General features: G+C 43.7%; 1 protein-coding gene across 1 annotated transcript in view; it reads right to left on the bottom strand.

Annotated features, from left to right (window-relative positions):
• The window catches only part of LOC118368670 (neurexin-2-like), a 991,707-nt gene that overhangs the window by 687,608 nt on the left and 287,870 nt on the right, over positions 1–16,229 (bottom strand). Inside the window, exon 6 of the mRNA XM_052497154.1 lies at positions 8,091–8,108. Within this exon, the coding sequence (XP_052353114.1) occupies positions 8,091–8,108 (18 nt within the window). The remainder of the gene's footprint in view (positions 1–8,090; positions 8,109–16,229) is intronic.

Genomic DNA, 16,229 nt, shown 5'->3' with positions numbered 1-16,229 from the left:
GGAATACCTAGGATAGGGTAAGTAAGGGTAAGTAATCCTTCTCACCCCCCTTCTCACCCCCCCAACAAGATTTAGATGCAAGTGGCTGTTCCACTGGTTGTCATAAGGTGTATGCACCAATTTGTAAGTCGCTCTGGATAAGAGCGTCTGCTAAATGACTTAAATGTAAATGTAATGTAAATGTGAAGGCTGGCTGAATGCTGGAAAAGAGCTTGTTCTTTTATCTCAGCATGCCTACAGATTCTCCCTTCTCCCTGTTTTTGTTTGCTTAGAAATGTTGATACTGGGGAATGTTATCAGAAAAAAACTGTGTAAGCTAGCATTTCAAATCAAATCAAATCCAATTGTATTGGTCACATACACGTGGTTAGCAGATGTTATAATGAGTGTAGCGAAATGCTTGTGCTTCTACTTCCGACAGTGCAGCAATATCCAACAATTAACCTAACAATTAAACAACAACTACATAATACACACAAATCTAAATAAAGGGATGGAATAAGAATATGTACATATAAATATATGGATGAGCAATGACGAGCGGCACAGATAAGATGCAATAGATGGTATAAAATACAGTATATACATCTGGGATGAGTAATGCAAGATATTTAAACATCATTATTAAATTGGCATTAATAAAGGGACTAGTGGTCCACTTGTTAGAGTAATCAATGATTTCAAGTCTGTATGTAGGCAGCAGCCTCTCTGTGTTAGTGATGGCTGTTTAACAGTCTGATGGCCTTGAGATAGAAGCTATTTTTCAGTCTCTCGGTCCCAGCTTTGATGCACCTGTACTGACCTCGCCTTGGGTGGTTGTTGTCCTTAATAATCCTTTTGGTCTTACTGTGACATCGGGTGCTATAGGTGTCTTGGAGGGCAGGGAGTTTGACCCCGGTGATGTGTTGTGCAGACCGCACTACCCTCTGGAGAGCCCTGCGGTTGTGTGTGGTGCAGTTGCCGTACCAGGCAGTGATACAGCCCGACAGGATGCTCTCAATTGTGCATCTGTAAAAATTTGTGAGGGTTTTAGGTGACAAACAACATTTCTTCAGCCTCTTGTTACGCCTTCTTCACCACACTGTCTGTGTGGGTGGACCATTTCAGTTTGTCCGTGATGTGTAGGCCGAAGAACTTAAAACTTTCTACATCTCCACTGTTGTCCCGTAGGCTATTTCCTGAAATCCACGATCATCTCTTTTGTTTTGTTGTCGTTGAGTGAGAGGTTGTGCCTTCACCTCCTCCCTATAGGCTATCTCATTGTTGTTGCTGCTCAAGCCTACTACTGTTGTGTCATCTTTAAACTTGATGATCGAGTTGGAGGCGTGCATGGCCACACAATCATGGGTGAACAGGGAGTACAGGAGGGGGCTGAGCACACATCCTTGTGAGGCCCTAGTGTTGAGGATCAGCAAAGTGGAGATGTTGTTTCCTACCTTCACCATCTGGGGGTGGCCCGTCAGGAAATCAGGACCCAATCGCACAGGGCGGGGTTGAGACCCAGGGCCTCAAGCTTAAAGATAAGCTTGGAGGGTACTATGGTGTTGAATACTGAGCTGTAGTCAATGAACAGCATTTTTACATAGGCATTCCTCTTGTCCAGATGAGATAGGGCAGTGTGCAGTGTGATGACGATTGCATCGTCTGTGGACCTATTGGGGCGGTATGCAAATTGCATTGGGTTTAGGGTGACATGTAAGGTGGAGGTAATATGATCCTTGACTAGTCTCTCAAAGCTCTTCATGATCACAGAAGTGATTGCTATGCGACGATAGTCATTGCGGTCGGAGGCTGAGCAGTTGCCATACCAGGCAGTGACGCAACCCATCAGGATGCTCTTGATGGTGCAGCTGTAAAACCTTTTGAGGATCTGAGGACCCATGACAAATATTTTCAGTCTCCTGAGGGGAATAGCTTTTGTCTTGCCCTCTTCACGACTGTTTTGGTGTGCTTGGCCCAGTTCAATTACCTTTGCCTTCTTGGGTACAGGAACAATGGTGGTCATCTTGAAGCATGTGGGGACAGCAGAATGGGATAGGGAGAGATTGAATATGTTTGTACATCAGCCAGCTGGTCTGTGAATGCTCTGGGGACACGACTCGGGATGCCACCTGGGCCGACAGCCTTGCGAGGGTTAACACGTTTAAATGTCTTACCCATGTCGTCCACGGAGAAGGAGAGGCCCACAGTCCTTGGTAAAGGGCCACGTCGGTGGTACTGTATTATCCTCAAAGCGGGCAAAGAAGCTGTTTAGGTTGTCTGGAAGCAAGACATCGGTGTCTGTGATGTGACTGATTTTCTTTGTGTAGTCCGTGATTGCCTGTAGACCCTGCCACATACGTCTCATGTCTGAGCCTTTGAATTGTGACTCCACTTTGTCCCTATACTGACATTTAGCTTGTTTGATTGCCTTGCGGAGGGAATAACTACACTGGTTATATTTGGCCATATTCCCAGTCATCTTTCCATGGTTAAATGCAGTGGTTCAGGCTTTCAGTTTTGCGTGAATGCCACAATCTATCCACAGTTTCTGGTTAGGGTAGCTTTTAATAGTCACAGTGGGTACAACATCTTCTATGCACTTGCTTATAAACTCACTCACCAAATCAGCATATACATATATATTATTCTCAGAGGCTACCGGGAACATGTCCCAGTCTGCATGATCAAAACAATCTTGAAGCGTGGATTCCGATTGGTCAGACCAGCTTTGAATGGTCCTTGTCACAGGTACATCCTGTGTGTGTTTCTGCCTATGGAGGAGAGAAGTAAAATTGAGTCGTGGTCAGATTTCCCGAATGGAGAGCGGGGGAGGGCCTTGTATTCATCACGGAATTTAGAGTAGCAGTGATCCAGTGTTTTGCCAGCCCGGGTACTTCAATCAATATGCTGAACAGAATTTAGGTAGCCTTGTCCTCAAATTTGGGATATATAATATATATATATATTATCTCCTGGGAGATAATACAAAATCATTTGATTGTGAGGAATTCTAGGTCAGGTGAATAGAAGGACTTGAGTTGTTGTATGGTGTTACAATTACACCATGAATCGTTAATCATTAAACATACACCCCCGCCCTCCTTCTTCCCGGAGAGATGTTATTCCTGTCGGCGCGATGCACAAAGAATCCTGGTGGCTGTACCGAGTGTGACAGCATGTCCCCAGAGAGCCATGTTTCCGTGAAACAGAGTATATTACAATCTCTGATGTCTCTCTGGAAAGCAACCCTAGTTCTAATTTCGTCTACCTTGTAATCTAGAGACTGGACATTAGCGAGTTATATACTCGGAAGCGGTTTGCACGCCTCTGAAGTTTGACCAGAAGGCAGCTCTTCTGCAGTGACATTGTTTTGGGTCACGTTCTGGAATCAGTTCGAATGCCTTGGGTGTTTCGAACAAAGGATCTGCTTCGGGAAAGTCGTAATCCTGGTTGTAGTGCTGGTAAATTGACGACCCTCTGATATCCAATTCTTCCCGGCTGTATGTAATAACACTTAAGATTTTCTGGGCTAACAATGTAAGAAATAATACAGAAAAAAACAAAATACTGCATAGTTTCCTAAGGACTAGAAGCGAGGTGTCCCTTTCTGTCGGCGCCATCTTGCTATCTAAATAGGTATCTCCCACGACGTGGGCTAAGAAATGAATTGCCATTACTTAAAAGGTTGTTTATCTTCCACAATGGATAAAATAAATGTCAAGTTATGTATCACTAGATTTGATTTATTACAAGATTGAGGGTGTACTGTGCAATTTACATAAGTTCTGGAATGGATGCCTGATATGGAATACTGAACAACAAAAGGAATCTGTTGTGAAAACATGCCCACGTCATTTAGGCAATTCCTACCCGCTGGGCTGGTCAGACCTGGCCCTGGGGGTCTGCCGTACTGTTGGTTGTCACTTTGGCTTTGGCCTAACACACCGGAAACCAATGTGTCCCTAAGATCCTAAAGCTGAGTAGGGTGTGTTGGGTTGGGGAGCTGCAGGCCTCTAGGGGCAGGACAGTATAACCCAACTACGTGTATATCGTGTTCAAGGTAAAAGCGTTCTACAGTACTACTAGGCCTATGAGATTAATTATATGGAGGATGTACTGTTTCCAGTGGTGAAAGAAGGCGGTACGGGCTGTTACTGCGTCCTGACAAAATAAATAGTGGGGGTACGCTCAACCGGTCAACCGTGAGCCTATCACAATTAAAGCATGCCTAAAAAAAGTATACGATATTAAACAATTAGTTAATAATACTGCATGTCAGCCGCATGAACGATTTTCTAATTCACTTGAAACCGGTTGGTACGCACTCCGAAATTTAATTGTGGTTTGAGGAGAACACATTACATTTTGTCAAGGCGGAGATGAGTGGCCGGTGGTGGTGAGTGGATGAGACCGAAGCGCGAGTGAAAAACAGTGGATGAATCAATTCAGGCTACAAGCGTAGGCCTAATGACAAATCACAGAATGTCATTCAATACACGCAGGTGTTTTGTAACAGATCTCTTTCCATTCATCAAAATGTGAGGAACAGTGAGTGCACTGTTGGGGTTTTGATGCTGAAATGATTTTGTGAGTGGACGAATGTGCGGGGGTAGCCTACAGGAGCGCCTCTGTTAAGTGATAGTTTGACAATCAGATAAAAAACAATGTGACTGGTTGTGTTTATGCAACAGTAAAAGGCATAGGCGGTGACCATAAGGCCAGGGGAAGCTTTCCCTAAAGTAAATTGAATTAAATTGCCAACATTATGTAGCCTAATTAGCTTACTCCTGTCTATGCAGGAGTAAATAAAATCATTCAAAATAGGCTATTACACCAGAGAGGATGATTTGGCCAAAAAGGATCATTATCTTATTTTTTTTAAAAGCTGTGGGTTATTTTAAAATCGCATAGCCTACAGTCGGAACGGTCTGCAATTTGGGCAGCGCACGCTGAAGATACCAAATAGATTATTATTAACTTAATTGAGCGAACAGTAGCCTATCTTATTGGCACCAACAGAGAACATTGGCTAGTGATTGTGCATATTCACTGTCTTTATCATTGAGTCAAGGTCAGTTTTGTTGGTTTTGGACAATAATTTCCTCCTCCAGGTTAGACGGACGTCATAATTGTATATATATATATTTATTGAGTGTTTGTCAGTGTCAGCAGAGTAGGCTACCCTGTAATTTTTTCAGTATATAAAATAAATTGTGTGTGAACTTTGATGTTCTGTTCCGGTAAGAAAATAAATCTACTTTCAGCCCTGACTGTTTCTGTATGTACAGTTGAAGCCGGATGTTTACATACACTTAGGTTGGAGTCAATAAAACTTGTTTTTCAACCACTCCACAAATTTCTTGTGGAGTGGTTTCTTGTGGAGTGGTCTCCTAAAGTCAGTTAGGACATCTACTTTGTGCATGACACAAGCAATTTTTCCCAACAATTGTTTACAGACAGATTATTTCACAATTCTAGTGGGTCAGAAGTGTACATACACTAAGTTGCCTGTGCTTTTAAACAGCTAGGAAAATTCCCAAAAATTATGTCATGGCTTTAGAAGCTTCTGATAGGCTAATTGACATAATTTGAGTCAATTGGAGGTGTACCTGAGGATGTATTCCAATGTATTCAAACTCAGTGCCTCTTTGTTTGACATCATGGGAAAATCTATATAAATCAGCCAAGACCTCCACAAGAATTGTAGACCTCCACAAGTCTGGTTCACCCTTGGGAGCAATTTCCAAATGCCTGAAGGTACCACGTTCATCTGTACAAACAATAGTATGCAAGTATAAACACCATGGGACCACACAGCCATCATACCGCTCAGGAAGGAGATGCATTCTGTCTCCTAAAGTGGAACGTACTTTGGTGCGAAAAGTGCAAATCAATCCCAGAACAACAGCAAAGGACCTTGTGAAGATGCTGGAGGAAACAAGTACAAAAGTATCTATATCCACAGTAAAACGAGTCCTATATTGACATAACCTGAAAGGCTGCTCAGAGAGGAAGAAGCTACTGCTCCAAAACAGCCAGAAAAAAGACAGACTACGGTTTGCAACTGCATATGGGGACAAAGATCGTACTTTTTGTAGAAATGTCCTCTGGTCTGATGAAACAAAAATAGAACTGTTTGGCCATAATGACCATCGTTATGTTTGGAGGAAAAGGGAGGCGGCTTGCAAGCTGAAGAACACCACCCCAACCGTGAAGCACGGGGGTGGCAGTATCATGTTGTGGGGGTGCTTTGCTGCAGGAGGGACTGGTGCACTTCACAAAATAGATGGCATCATGAGGTAGGAAAGTTGTGTGGATATATTGAAGCAACATCTCAAGACATTAGTCAGGAAGTTAAAGCTTGGTCGCAAACGGGTCTTCCAAATGGACAGTGATCCCAAGCATACTTCCAAAGTTGTGGCAAAATGGCTTAAGGACAACAAAGTCAGAACTGAAAAAGCGTGTGCAAGCAAGGAGGCCTACACACCTGACTCAGTTACACCAGCTATGTCAGGAGGAATGGGCCAAAATTCACTAGACTAGTGGGGGTCGGACGTGGAGGTGGATCGGGCTGGTTGGGCGGTCTGAAATTTGACATAGAGGATGTCTTAATAAGTCAAATCAAAAGTTGTCTTTGTACTTCATTTGTTAATTTGTCAGGCTATTATGTAACACCATATTGATTATTGAATTATCATAAATCTAGTCTTATCAATCACTAGCCCTGAGCGGTTATTGTTGTCAATTGCTGTGCCCCAACCAGCCATGATTGATTGGGATTGCTCACAATCCACTGAGAGCTGCCATGTGAGGTGAGTGAGCTCCTCTCAGCGACATCAAGGCAGAAATCCCACAGCCTCACAACACCAAATTAATGGTAATTGCACTCCCCTTAAAGTTGTCTTTCACCGCTGTGAGAAAAGTTCAAGTGGCAAATCAATCTCAATCCGACTGGTTTGAAGTGGCACATTAGGATTTTGGATACCCAAGTGGAGTGTTGATTATGATTATTATAATTTTGGAATGTTTGTGTGAAAGCGGGCATACAGGTAAATATCCCTATCTTTTGCAATTTAATGTGCCAAAAATGTAGTGTCCAATCAAATGATGACCCAACATGTTTTTTTTTGTGATTATGCAGCTCTCTTCTAGAGTGTGTTAAAGGGTGTGCTGCTAATTGGCATGTCCTATTATCCTGAATTGGAGGGGTGTGTTGGGTCATACCACCTCTGTCCAGCAGAGGGGAAATGGATTCCCCGAGTTAACATTTTATGCTAGTATATACTATGGACAATGCATATATTTAAAACTAATCATGTTAAATGATAATACTTATGCATAATCATGTTTCTGCTTAAAATGTTTTAATGTACACTATCTCAGTAGACTCTCTCCCTCAGATATGTGGAACTGGCTATTCCTTTTTGTATTATGCGCAACAACCTTATGGCTTCAGTTAAACCTTCGACTTGTGCCTGTTCTGCTGTGTAGACCAGTTGAGGCTGGTGGGAGGAGCTACAGGAGGACAGGCTCGTTGTCGTGGCTGGAATGGAACGCATCAAATATATGGAAACCACATGTTTGACTCTGTTCCATTTTTTCCCATTCCGGCCCATTACAATGAGCCTGTCCTCCTATAACCCCTCCCACTAGCCGCCACTTATGTAGACCTCAGATAAAACACGTATCTATGTTTGAGTCATGAGAACAGTTTTACTTTAATCCATGTGCATACTTTTAAGTACTCTTTCATGCACTATGGTTTTTGACTTCCCTTAGTAAACAACTTTAGGTTTGGGAAAATAAAACTGTTCATATTTGCACCATTGTCTGATATTCAGCCACAGACATAAAACATCAGTACATGTGTCAGACAAAGAGCAGTGCTTGACTTGGGCAGGATCTCACTGGAGCTGAATACCAGCACTTTTTTTCCGACTGCTTGAACTCCCGCACCTCTTGTAGAACATTAGCTCAAAAGTATTGTGGAGCTCCTGCACCTAAATATAAACAGTCCCTGCACCCAAAAATGAGCACTAGCATCCATTTCAGTCCAAGTCAAGCACCGAGCAAGAGAGAAGGTGAAGAGAGATAGATAGTCCACTTACCGCCCTGCGATGAGTCACCTGTGGGTAGACCAAAAGAGAGAGAGAGAGAAAATATATTTTAGTTCACAACTCGAATCAAGACTTCAGTGGAACAACCCCGTTCATCCCTAACCTGACACTAGTAGAAAGACGGATGACATACTGAAAGAGGGAGAGAGAGAGGTGAAGACAGCAATTAATAAGAGGAAATCGGCACACTTATATCCACAGAACAACACACGATATAAACCTGCTCGCTGTTGACATGTGTCTGTGTTAAGAGCTCTGGGAAGTTTCAGTGTCATGGTCTTCCTTTGTAAAGAACAGACGAGTTTCAACTTCTTTCAACTTCCCATTTTCAAATGCACCTTTAAAACTTTTTCTGTGGATCTGGAAAGACGCATTTTAAATAGATTCGCGAGGGCGTTTTTACATGTCAGTCCATACTGGGAAAAAGGCTGCTTTGCATTTGTTGTCTCTATTGCTCCTCCCATTGCTTGTGAATAATGGCCGGCTATCGCACTCCGAATCTGGCCACTATTCCCAATCACTATGTCCTCATCTGTCAATGGCATTGCATAAAACGTAGACAACCCTGAAATACCGGACGCCATAAGCAAATCATATTGGAGCCCGAGCTCATCTGGGGTTTGGTGGACGGAACTAGAGCAGACTGGAAGACCTAGTCCAGTGAGCGATGGAAATAAGAATGAGAGAGTGAGAGATGGAGGAATCACTATTCAACCATGCAGACAACTCGATATCAATATATGTGGGGCTGCGATGCCAGTACCACTGTCTCCTCTCGGCTCTCAGCTCCATATATGGGAACCCAGCCCAGCCGTACAGTCCCTGGACCTGCTCTATAGCTAACAAACAGACAACAATTGTTTTAGTAAAACATGGAAACTTTCAATATCAAGATCAAATCAAAAGTGTATTGCTACTGTAGCATACACAGATCTGCAGATGTTATCGCAGGTGCAGTGAAATGCTTGTAGTTTTTAGCGCCAACAGTGCAGTAATACCTAGCAATAAAAAAGACAATACAAACATAATCCAGAATTATTGCATTTTTTTTATACATAGGATGAGCCATGACGAGCCATACAGTACATGCATATGAAGAGGGTGAAACAGTATGTAAACATTGTTAAAGTGACCCGCGTCAATGTCTAGAGCGGGGTTTCCCAAACTCGATCCTGCGGCCCCCCTGGATGCACATTTTGTTGTTTGCCTTGGCACTATAGAGCTGATTCAAATAGCCAACTCATCATCAAGCGGATTATTTTATTCAGCTCTGTAGCGCTAGGGCAAAGACTACGTTTGGAAGAGTACATGGTGGTAGCCGGCTAGAACAGTGATTAAAGTTCAGAGCGGGTAGCTGAGTGGAGGCGGACTAGTGGTGGCTATTTAACAGTCTGATGGCCTTGACATGGAAGCTGTAGTGTCTTAACACTTAGTACTGATTTAGGTAATAAGAAAGACTCGGAATACAAGCAATTGAACTGGAGCTTCACATTTACTCAAACGAGTTTGTACCAGAATAACATAGAACAACACTGCACATGACCAAGGGCGCTCCATCCTTAAAGGGGACATCAGTAATTAACAGAACATAACATTCCTTCTCTTATACAATCAGAGTTACTTTTACCAAACCACAACTGAAACATTTCCCAGAACTTGTTGTAGTTATTTTGCATCTTTTAATTTGAACTTGAACAGTTAGTTTTTTGTTTGTTTGTTTATAAGTCTAGTCTGTCTGGTGGACGGTGCCTTCGTTCTGGGTAGCGCCTCGGATTGTCTGGAGGCTCCTGAACATCCTCAGTGTGTGCTTGTTCCATTATAGTGTCTGCTATAGCAGCACCTTCGTCAACACGTTCCCTTCTTTCAGCCTGGGGTCTCTTTACTGCACCACCGTCCTCTACAGTTCCCTGTGTGTCACTCTCAGCATCTCTCTGTGCCTGTTCTCTCTCGATTGTTGTACTGTTTCCCGTGGAATGCATTTGGTTAATGTGACGCCGCCACATTATGTCTGGGCTCACTTGAACCTGGTAAGTTCTGGGTCCCGTTTGTGTGTGTACGGCCCCTCTTGTCCATTTCCCTCCTCTTCTGTAGTCTCGCACCATCACTTCCTGTCCTGTTAGGAGATGGTGCTCCCGGCCACTGGAGAGCATCTTGGCTTGTTTGTTCAGCACTTCATTACGCCTGTTTGGCTTCATGATGTCCAGCTGTGTGCGGAGAGGCCTCCCGAACATCAGTGCGGCTGGGCTTTAATTTGTCGTGGCATGTGGGGTGTTTCGGTAGGAGGCCAGGACCTTGGCCAGTTTTGTTTGCAAAGTCCCTTCGTCTCGTTTTGCTGCACGGAGTCCTTGCTTTAGGGTTTGCACAAAGCGTTCTGCCAGCCCATTGGTGGCAGGGTGGTATGGAGCTGAGGTTGAGTGTTTGATTCCATTTACTGACATGAATATTGTAAACTCGTCACTTACAAAAGCTTGCGCGTTGTCACTTACCAGCTGCAGTGGCAAACCGAAACATGCAAACGTTGTTCTGAGACACTATGGTGGTCCTTCTGAGCTGTTGGTAGGTGGAGGGGTAGTCAGTGCAAATGTATGCACCTGTAAGTCTGGCCATTTGGAATGGGCATCCACTATTTGGAACCAGAAACATGTGCTTTTCAAAGGGACCAGCGTAGTCCACATGAATTCTCTTCCATGGCTCTGCGGGCCATTCCCATGGGTGGACTGGGACAGGAGCAGGCATGTGAAGGGTTTCCAAACATCCACTACAGTTCTTCGCCATGTTTTCTATCTGTTGATCCAGACTTGGCCACCAGAAGTGGCTCCTTGTGAGCAGCTTCATTTTGACAATTCCAACATGACCTTCATGTAATTGCTGCAAAACTAGATGTTGGCATTTCTGGGGTATCATGACTCTCATTCCCCACATCAAACATCCTTGGTACGTTGTAATTTCATTTCTCCGCTGGAAATACGGAGTCAGCTACTTTCTGCCAGTAGCTGGCCAACCTGACATGGTGTAGGTGTACACTTGTGACAAGGTCACATCTTTCCTTGTCTCCTGTTTGATAACTGTGCTTGTGACTGGTAGTGCCTCGAGCTGAGCGGTATGGAACATGTCCACTGCATCCACCCTCCTTTGTCTTTCTCTTGTACACGGCAGTCTGGATAATCCATCTGCATTTGTGTGGAGGGATGATGGCTTAAACTCAATGTCATACATATGACTGGCAAGGAACAGGGCATATCGCTGTAACCTGGCTGCTGTCATTGCCGGAATGCCTTTCTTTGGACTGAAAATGGAAAGCAACGGCTGGTGATCTGTAACCAGTGTGAAACACTTGCCATATAGGTATGGGTGGAATTTCTTGATGCCCCACACTAGTGCCAGTGCTTCTTTGTCGATTTGTGAGTAGTTTTTCTCTGCATCATTCAATGTTCGTGACGCGAATGCAACTGGCCTCTCTGACCCATCTTTCAGTGTGTGTGTGAAAGGACGCATCACAAGCCACCACTGGCATTTCAGGGTCCATCATCAGGACCTGTTCAGATGTTATGAGCCGTTTTGCCTCCAAAAATGCATTTTCACACTGCTCTGTCCACCGCCATGTCCTATTCTTTTCCAGGAGCTCTGGAGTCTGTGAAAGGTTTGGGAGGAATCTTCTGATCAGTCCCGTGAAAGATCTCACTTCTGTGATATTTTGTGGTCGTGGTGCCTGTACCACTGCCTCGATTTTGTCCTCTGTTTTGTGCAATCCATTACAGTCAATCTCATGTCCACAGAAGACAATCTTGTCTTTGAAGAACTCACACTTCTTTAAGTTTGCCTGTAGACCATACTCTTTCAGTCTTTTCAGGACCTCTTCCAGGTTAGCCAGGTGCTCTTTGTCGGTGCGTCCTGTTATGATCATGTCATCCAGGATACACTGGGTTCCTGGGATTCCTTTCAAAATCTGGTCAATAGTTTGTTGCCAAATGGCTGGGGCTGATGCAATGCCAAAAACCAGGCGGTTATACCTGTATAGACCTTTGTGTGTGTTTATTGTCAGGTACTGTTTGGAACTCTCTTCAACCGGTAGCTGCAGGTAAGCCTGTTTCAGATCGATTTTACTGAAGTGTTTCCCAACAGCTAGTGCAGCAAAAATGTCATCCAGGCGTGGTAGGGGGTATTGGTCCACATGCAACATTGGATTCACAGTTACCTTGAAGTCCCCACACATTCTAACAGACCCCTCTTTCTTCACGATAGGAACTATGGGTGTGGCCCATTCGCTTCTGTCCACTTTCGTCAGGATCGCTGCATCCTGCAAGCGATCGATTTCCGCTTCCACCTTTGGTCTCAGGGAGTATGGAACAGATCTGGCTTTGCAGAATTTTGGGGTTGCGTCATCTCTTAGTACAAGTTTTGATGTGAAGCCTTTTACTGTTCCCATCTGATCACTGAAAACTGTGTTGTATTTCTTCCGCAAATGTTCCAGTGTTTGGTCTGTGCCTTTCTCTTTGGACTGGAACGTGTGGAGCATTTTCAAATCACACCAATTCAGCTTTATTTTTGAAAGCCATTACCTGCCAAATAATGGGGGGCCAGTTCCAGGCACCACATACAGCTGTAACTGCTGTGTTTGCCCCCCATAATGCACTCTGACCTGCAATGCCCCCATTGGGCTCAATCTCTCTCCTGAGTATGTCTTCAGCAACACATCTTCAGCTTGATAGCCTTAAAGTGCTCATTGTAGACAGTAGTGGAAATGATAGACACTGCAGATCCTGTGTCCAGCTCCATTTTGAGGGGTTTGCCTTTGACATCTGGTGTCACCCATATTATGCTACTGCTGGGAGAAGTCACTGTGTTTAACTCCATTGTACCAATTCATCGTTCATCTGAATCACTGCCACTGTTCTCTGCTAGTGCATTCACAGACCCTTTAATTTTCTCAGTTTTCCTGTTGTGACTGAATTTTGCTTTGCATGCTCTTTGAATGTGCTCCCTTCTACTGCATTTGTGACAAATTTCGTCTTTGAAACGGCAGTCCTCTGCTCTGTGACCATCTCTGTCACACCTGTTGCATTTTTCGGCCACACGGGGGCGCTGTTGACTGCGTGAAAACTTGTGCAGGGAAATTTGTGACAGGTCAGTACTTCTTTTACGTTGCAACTCAAATGCATCTTTAGTCGCGATTTCCATAGCCACAGCAATTTCAACAGCCTTTGCCAAACGTGATCTCTGATTCTGTGAGCAAACGCTTTTGAATGTGTTCATGTTTCAGTCCACAAACAAATCTATCCCTTAATGTATCATTTAGGTTCTCTCCAAACTGGCAATGTTCAGACAGTTTCTTCAACACTGCTATATATGTGCTAACACCCCCCTCATTCTGATCTCTCTTGTGGAAACGAAAACGTTCCGCGATGAGGAGTCGTTTAGGTGATAGGTGATTTTGCAATATCTCCACAATCTCTGTGAATATTTTATTTGAGGGTCTCTATAGAGGGGCAGTCAGATCTCTTAGCAAACTGTATGTTTTTGGGCCAATTAAACTCAACAACGCTGGTACTCTTTTGTTATCAGCAATGTCGTTTGCAATGAAGTACTGTTCCAGTCGTTCAATGTAAGTTGCCCAGTTTTCTTGCGTGTCATCAAACACATCTATTTTCCCGATGCTAGCCATTCTCTTTACATCCGGCTCCACGGGTCTTTGATCTGCCGCCTCGTTCTCGTCAGCTCTCCCCTCGTCTTCACTGCTTGCTAGCTGTTGTGCTACAGGGTCAAAATCTTCCTCTCTTCCTACGAACTCCATCTGTATTTGTGATGCACACTGCAGGTAATCATCCTCGTCGCCATTGTAGTACTTAGTACTTATTTATGTAATAAGAAAGACTTGGAAAACAAGCAATTGAACTGGAGCTTCACATTTACTCAAACGAGTTAGTACCAGAATAACATAGAACAACACTGCGCATGACCAAGGGCGCTCCATCCTTAATGGGGACATCAGTAATTAACAGAACATAACAGAAGCTGTTTCTCAGTCTCTCAGCTGTTTCTCAGTCTCAATCTCTCTTCATCGGAAATATTGATCTGCTGCTGTAGTCAAATTCACAACCAAGGGACGCGAGCAGCTCTTTGCCAATCGGCAGGTGTTAAGTGGTTGGTAGGTTTGTGTGTGAGTGTGTGTGCATGTGTATGTTTGTGTGTGTGTGCGCAGAAGGGTATAGAACATACTCCAGGTCCTCTGTGTCCATGAAGAAAGAGCAGCCATATTTGCCTCCCTCCTTTTCGGTCTCTCTCCAAACCTCACGCATGGATGCTCACACACACACACACACACACACACAAACAGGCCAGAACAGATCGAAAACCAAGCTCTTGGTCCTACTGTGTTTTTGCTAGTCCTTGGTATAGGGTCCAGGGCCCATGCAGAGCCTTGAGTGTGTTCAACGGATCGGACTCAGGAAAGAATGTGATCCATCAATAGCCTTGGTCTCTGAGGTCTTGTTCAGGGATATTGACACTGACGGCTGCTCATCCGCATGGTATTCAGTATGTTATGGTAATAGAAAAGAAAGAACAAAATGTTCTTTCACACAGAACAGACACGCACCGAACACACGAAAGCAAACACACTCAGGGAGAGAAGGAGATATGGATTGAGAGAGTAGAGAGAGAGGGAGAGAGAGAGTAGAGAGAGCGAGAGAGAAAGTCAAAGACCGTCATAGAGAAAGAAGAAAATGTACAAAGAAAGAAAGAACAAACAAACTAACTATCAAAAATAAAGAAAAGAGACCGAAAATCAAATACACTCACACTGCTATACCCTGTTCAAAGTCCCAGGCTATACCAGACAAAACAAACACATAAAGACATACACACACGGCAAAGCGCCCACGCAATATCACCACATGGCAGCCGCTGCAATCTTTATAGGCCTACAGTGGGATATAGTGCGGGGCTAACTGTGCACTTTATTGGTCGTGTATCACACAAGGAAGTCTGCTGGGAGCAGGGCAAAGCTCGTAATGTCTCCGGTGACCGTTGCAGCACAGTAAATAACCACTGCTAGCTACTTTAGATGCTAGAGGCTAACACTGGGGAGAGAGGCTCATAGTGGGGAGAGAGAGTCTACTGACCACCAGCATACAAATACAACTAGTAAATAACCAGAATTAAAGACTTTAGTGGCTAGAGGTCAACACTAGGGAGAGAAAGTCTGGTGGAAGCTAAAACTAGTGAACAGGACCCCTTACCAAAATATTTCTTTGCTGCAAACTTCCCGCAAGTTTGTGGCAAATTTGCTGCAAACTAAATAGTGTGCCACAAAATGTAACCAGAAGTTTGCACTAGTGGTGAATATGCGGAAACAATAGTATTTATTGCCACTAGTGGCAAACAGTTCGCCAGAAGTCATTTTTGGTGAACACAAGACAGTAACCGTTGACGACCAGTCAGGGGGAGAAGAAAAATCAGTTGCAAATGGAACCCAAACAATCTAGCTATACCTACCAATGTTGTCCGGTGAGTGTCTAACTTATTATTTAAACATATTATATAAACATTAAAATGAGCTAATTGATGCCTGGTTAGCAATGTCTTGTTTTATTGGATAGAGTGAAACATTTTATTTTCTTTTGCTATATCAGTTTCAGCCTGTCAGCGCCACTGAATGGCTAGCTAGCTTGCTAACATTTACTATTATATTTTTTCACATTTAATCTGAAAGCTAGCTAACTAACGAATGACCTGCTAAATATTTTTTAAACATATATTTAGGTGAAGACGTTGCTGTCTTTCAATGTCAATATTCTAGCGGCACTGTTCAGTAGCATGTTAGCTAGCACAGTAGCTAAGGCAACGTTAGCGACAATATGAGGTGACTTGACGTCAAAGCAAAACTTCACTTCTGGACATGGATACCCTTCCCATACCTGTGGTGTTGGAAGAGGCTGCATTGGGAAGAGGATGCATCAACACCCTGGAAAGATGTTTGCAGTGCACTCACTGATGACACTCCTTTTGAGTGATACATGAGTGTATCGTCTCCAAGCGTGATCAGGTAAGCAAATGCATGTATTATTCTCATGAAATGTAGCCAATTCATGAATTCATTCTTTGTCACAATTAGATAGTTCATTGCTTTAA

This window comes from Oncorhynchus keta, chromosome 35, assembly GCF_023373465.1.
Source record: "Oncorhynchus keta strain PuntledgeMale-10-30-2019 chromosome 35, Oket_V2, whole genome shotgun sequence".
NCBI classification, from domain to species: Eukaryota; Metazoa; Chordata; class Actinopteri; order Salmoniformes; family Salmonidae; genus Oncorhynchus; species Oncorhynchus keta.
Note: the sequence above shows the minus strand (reverse complement) of the source record. Positions and strands in the feature narration are given on the sequence as shown.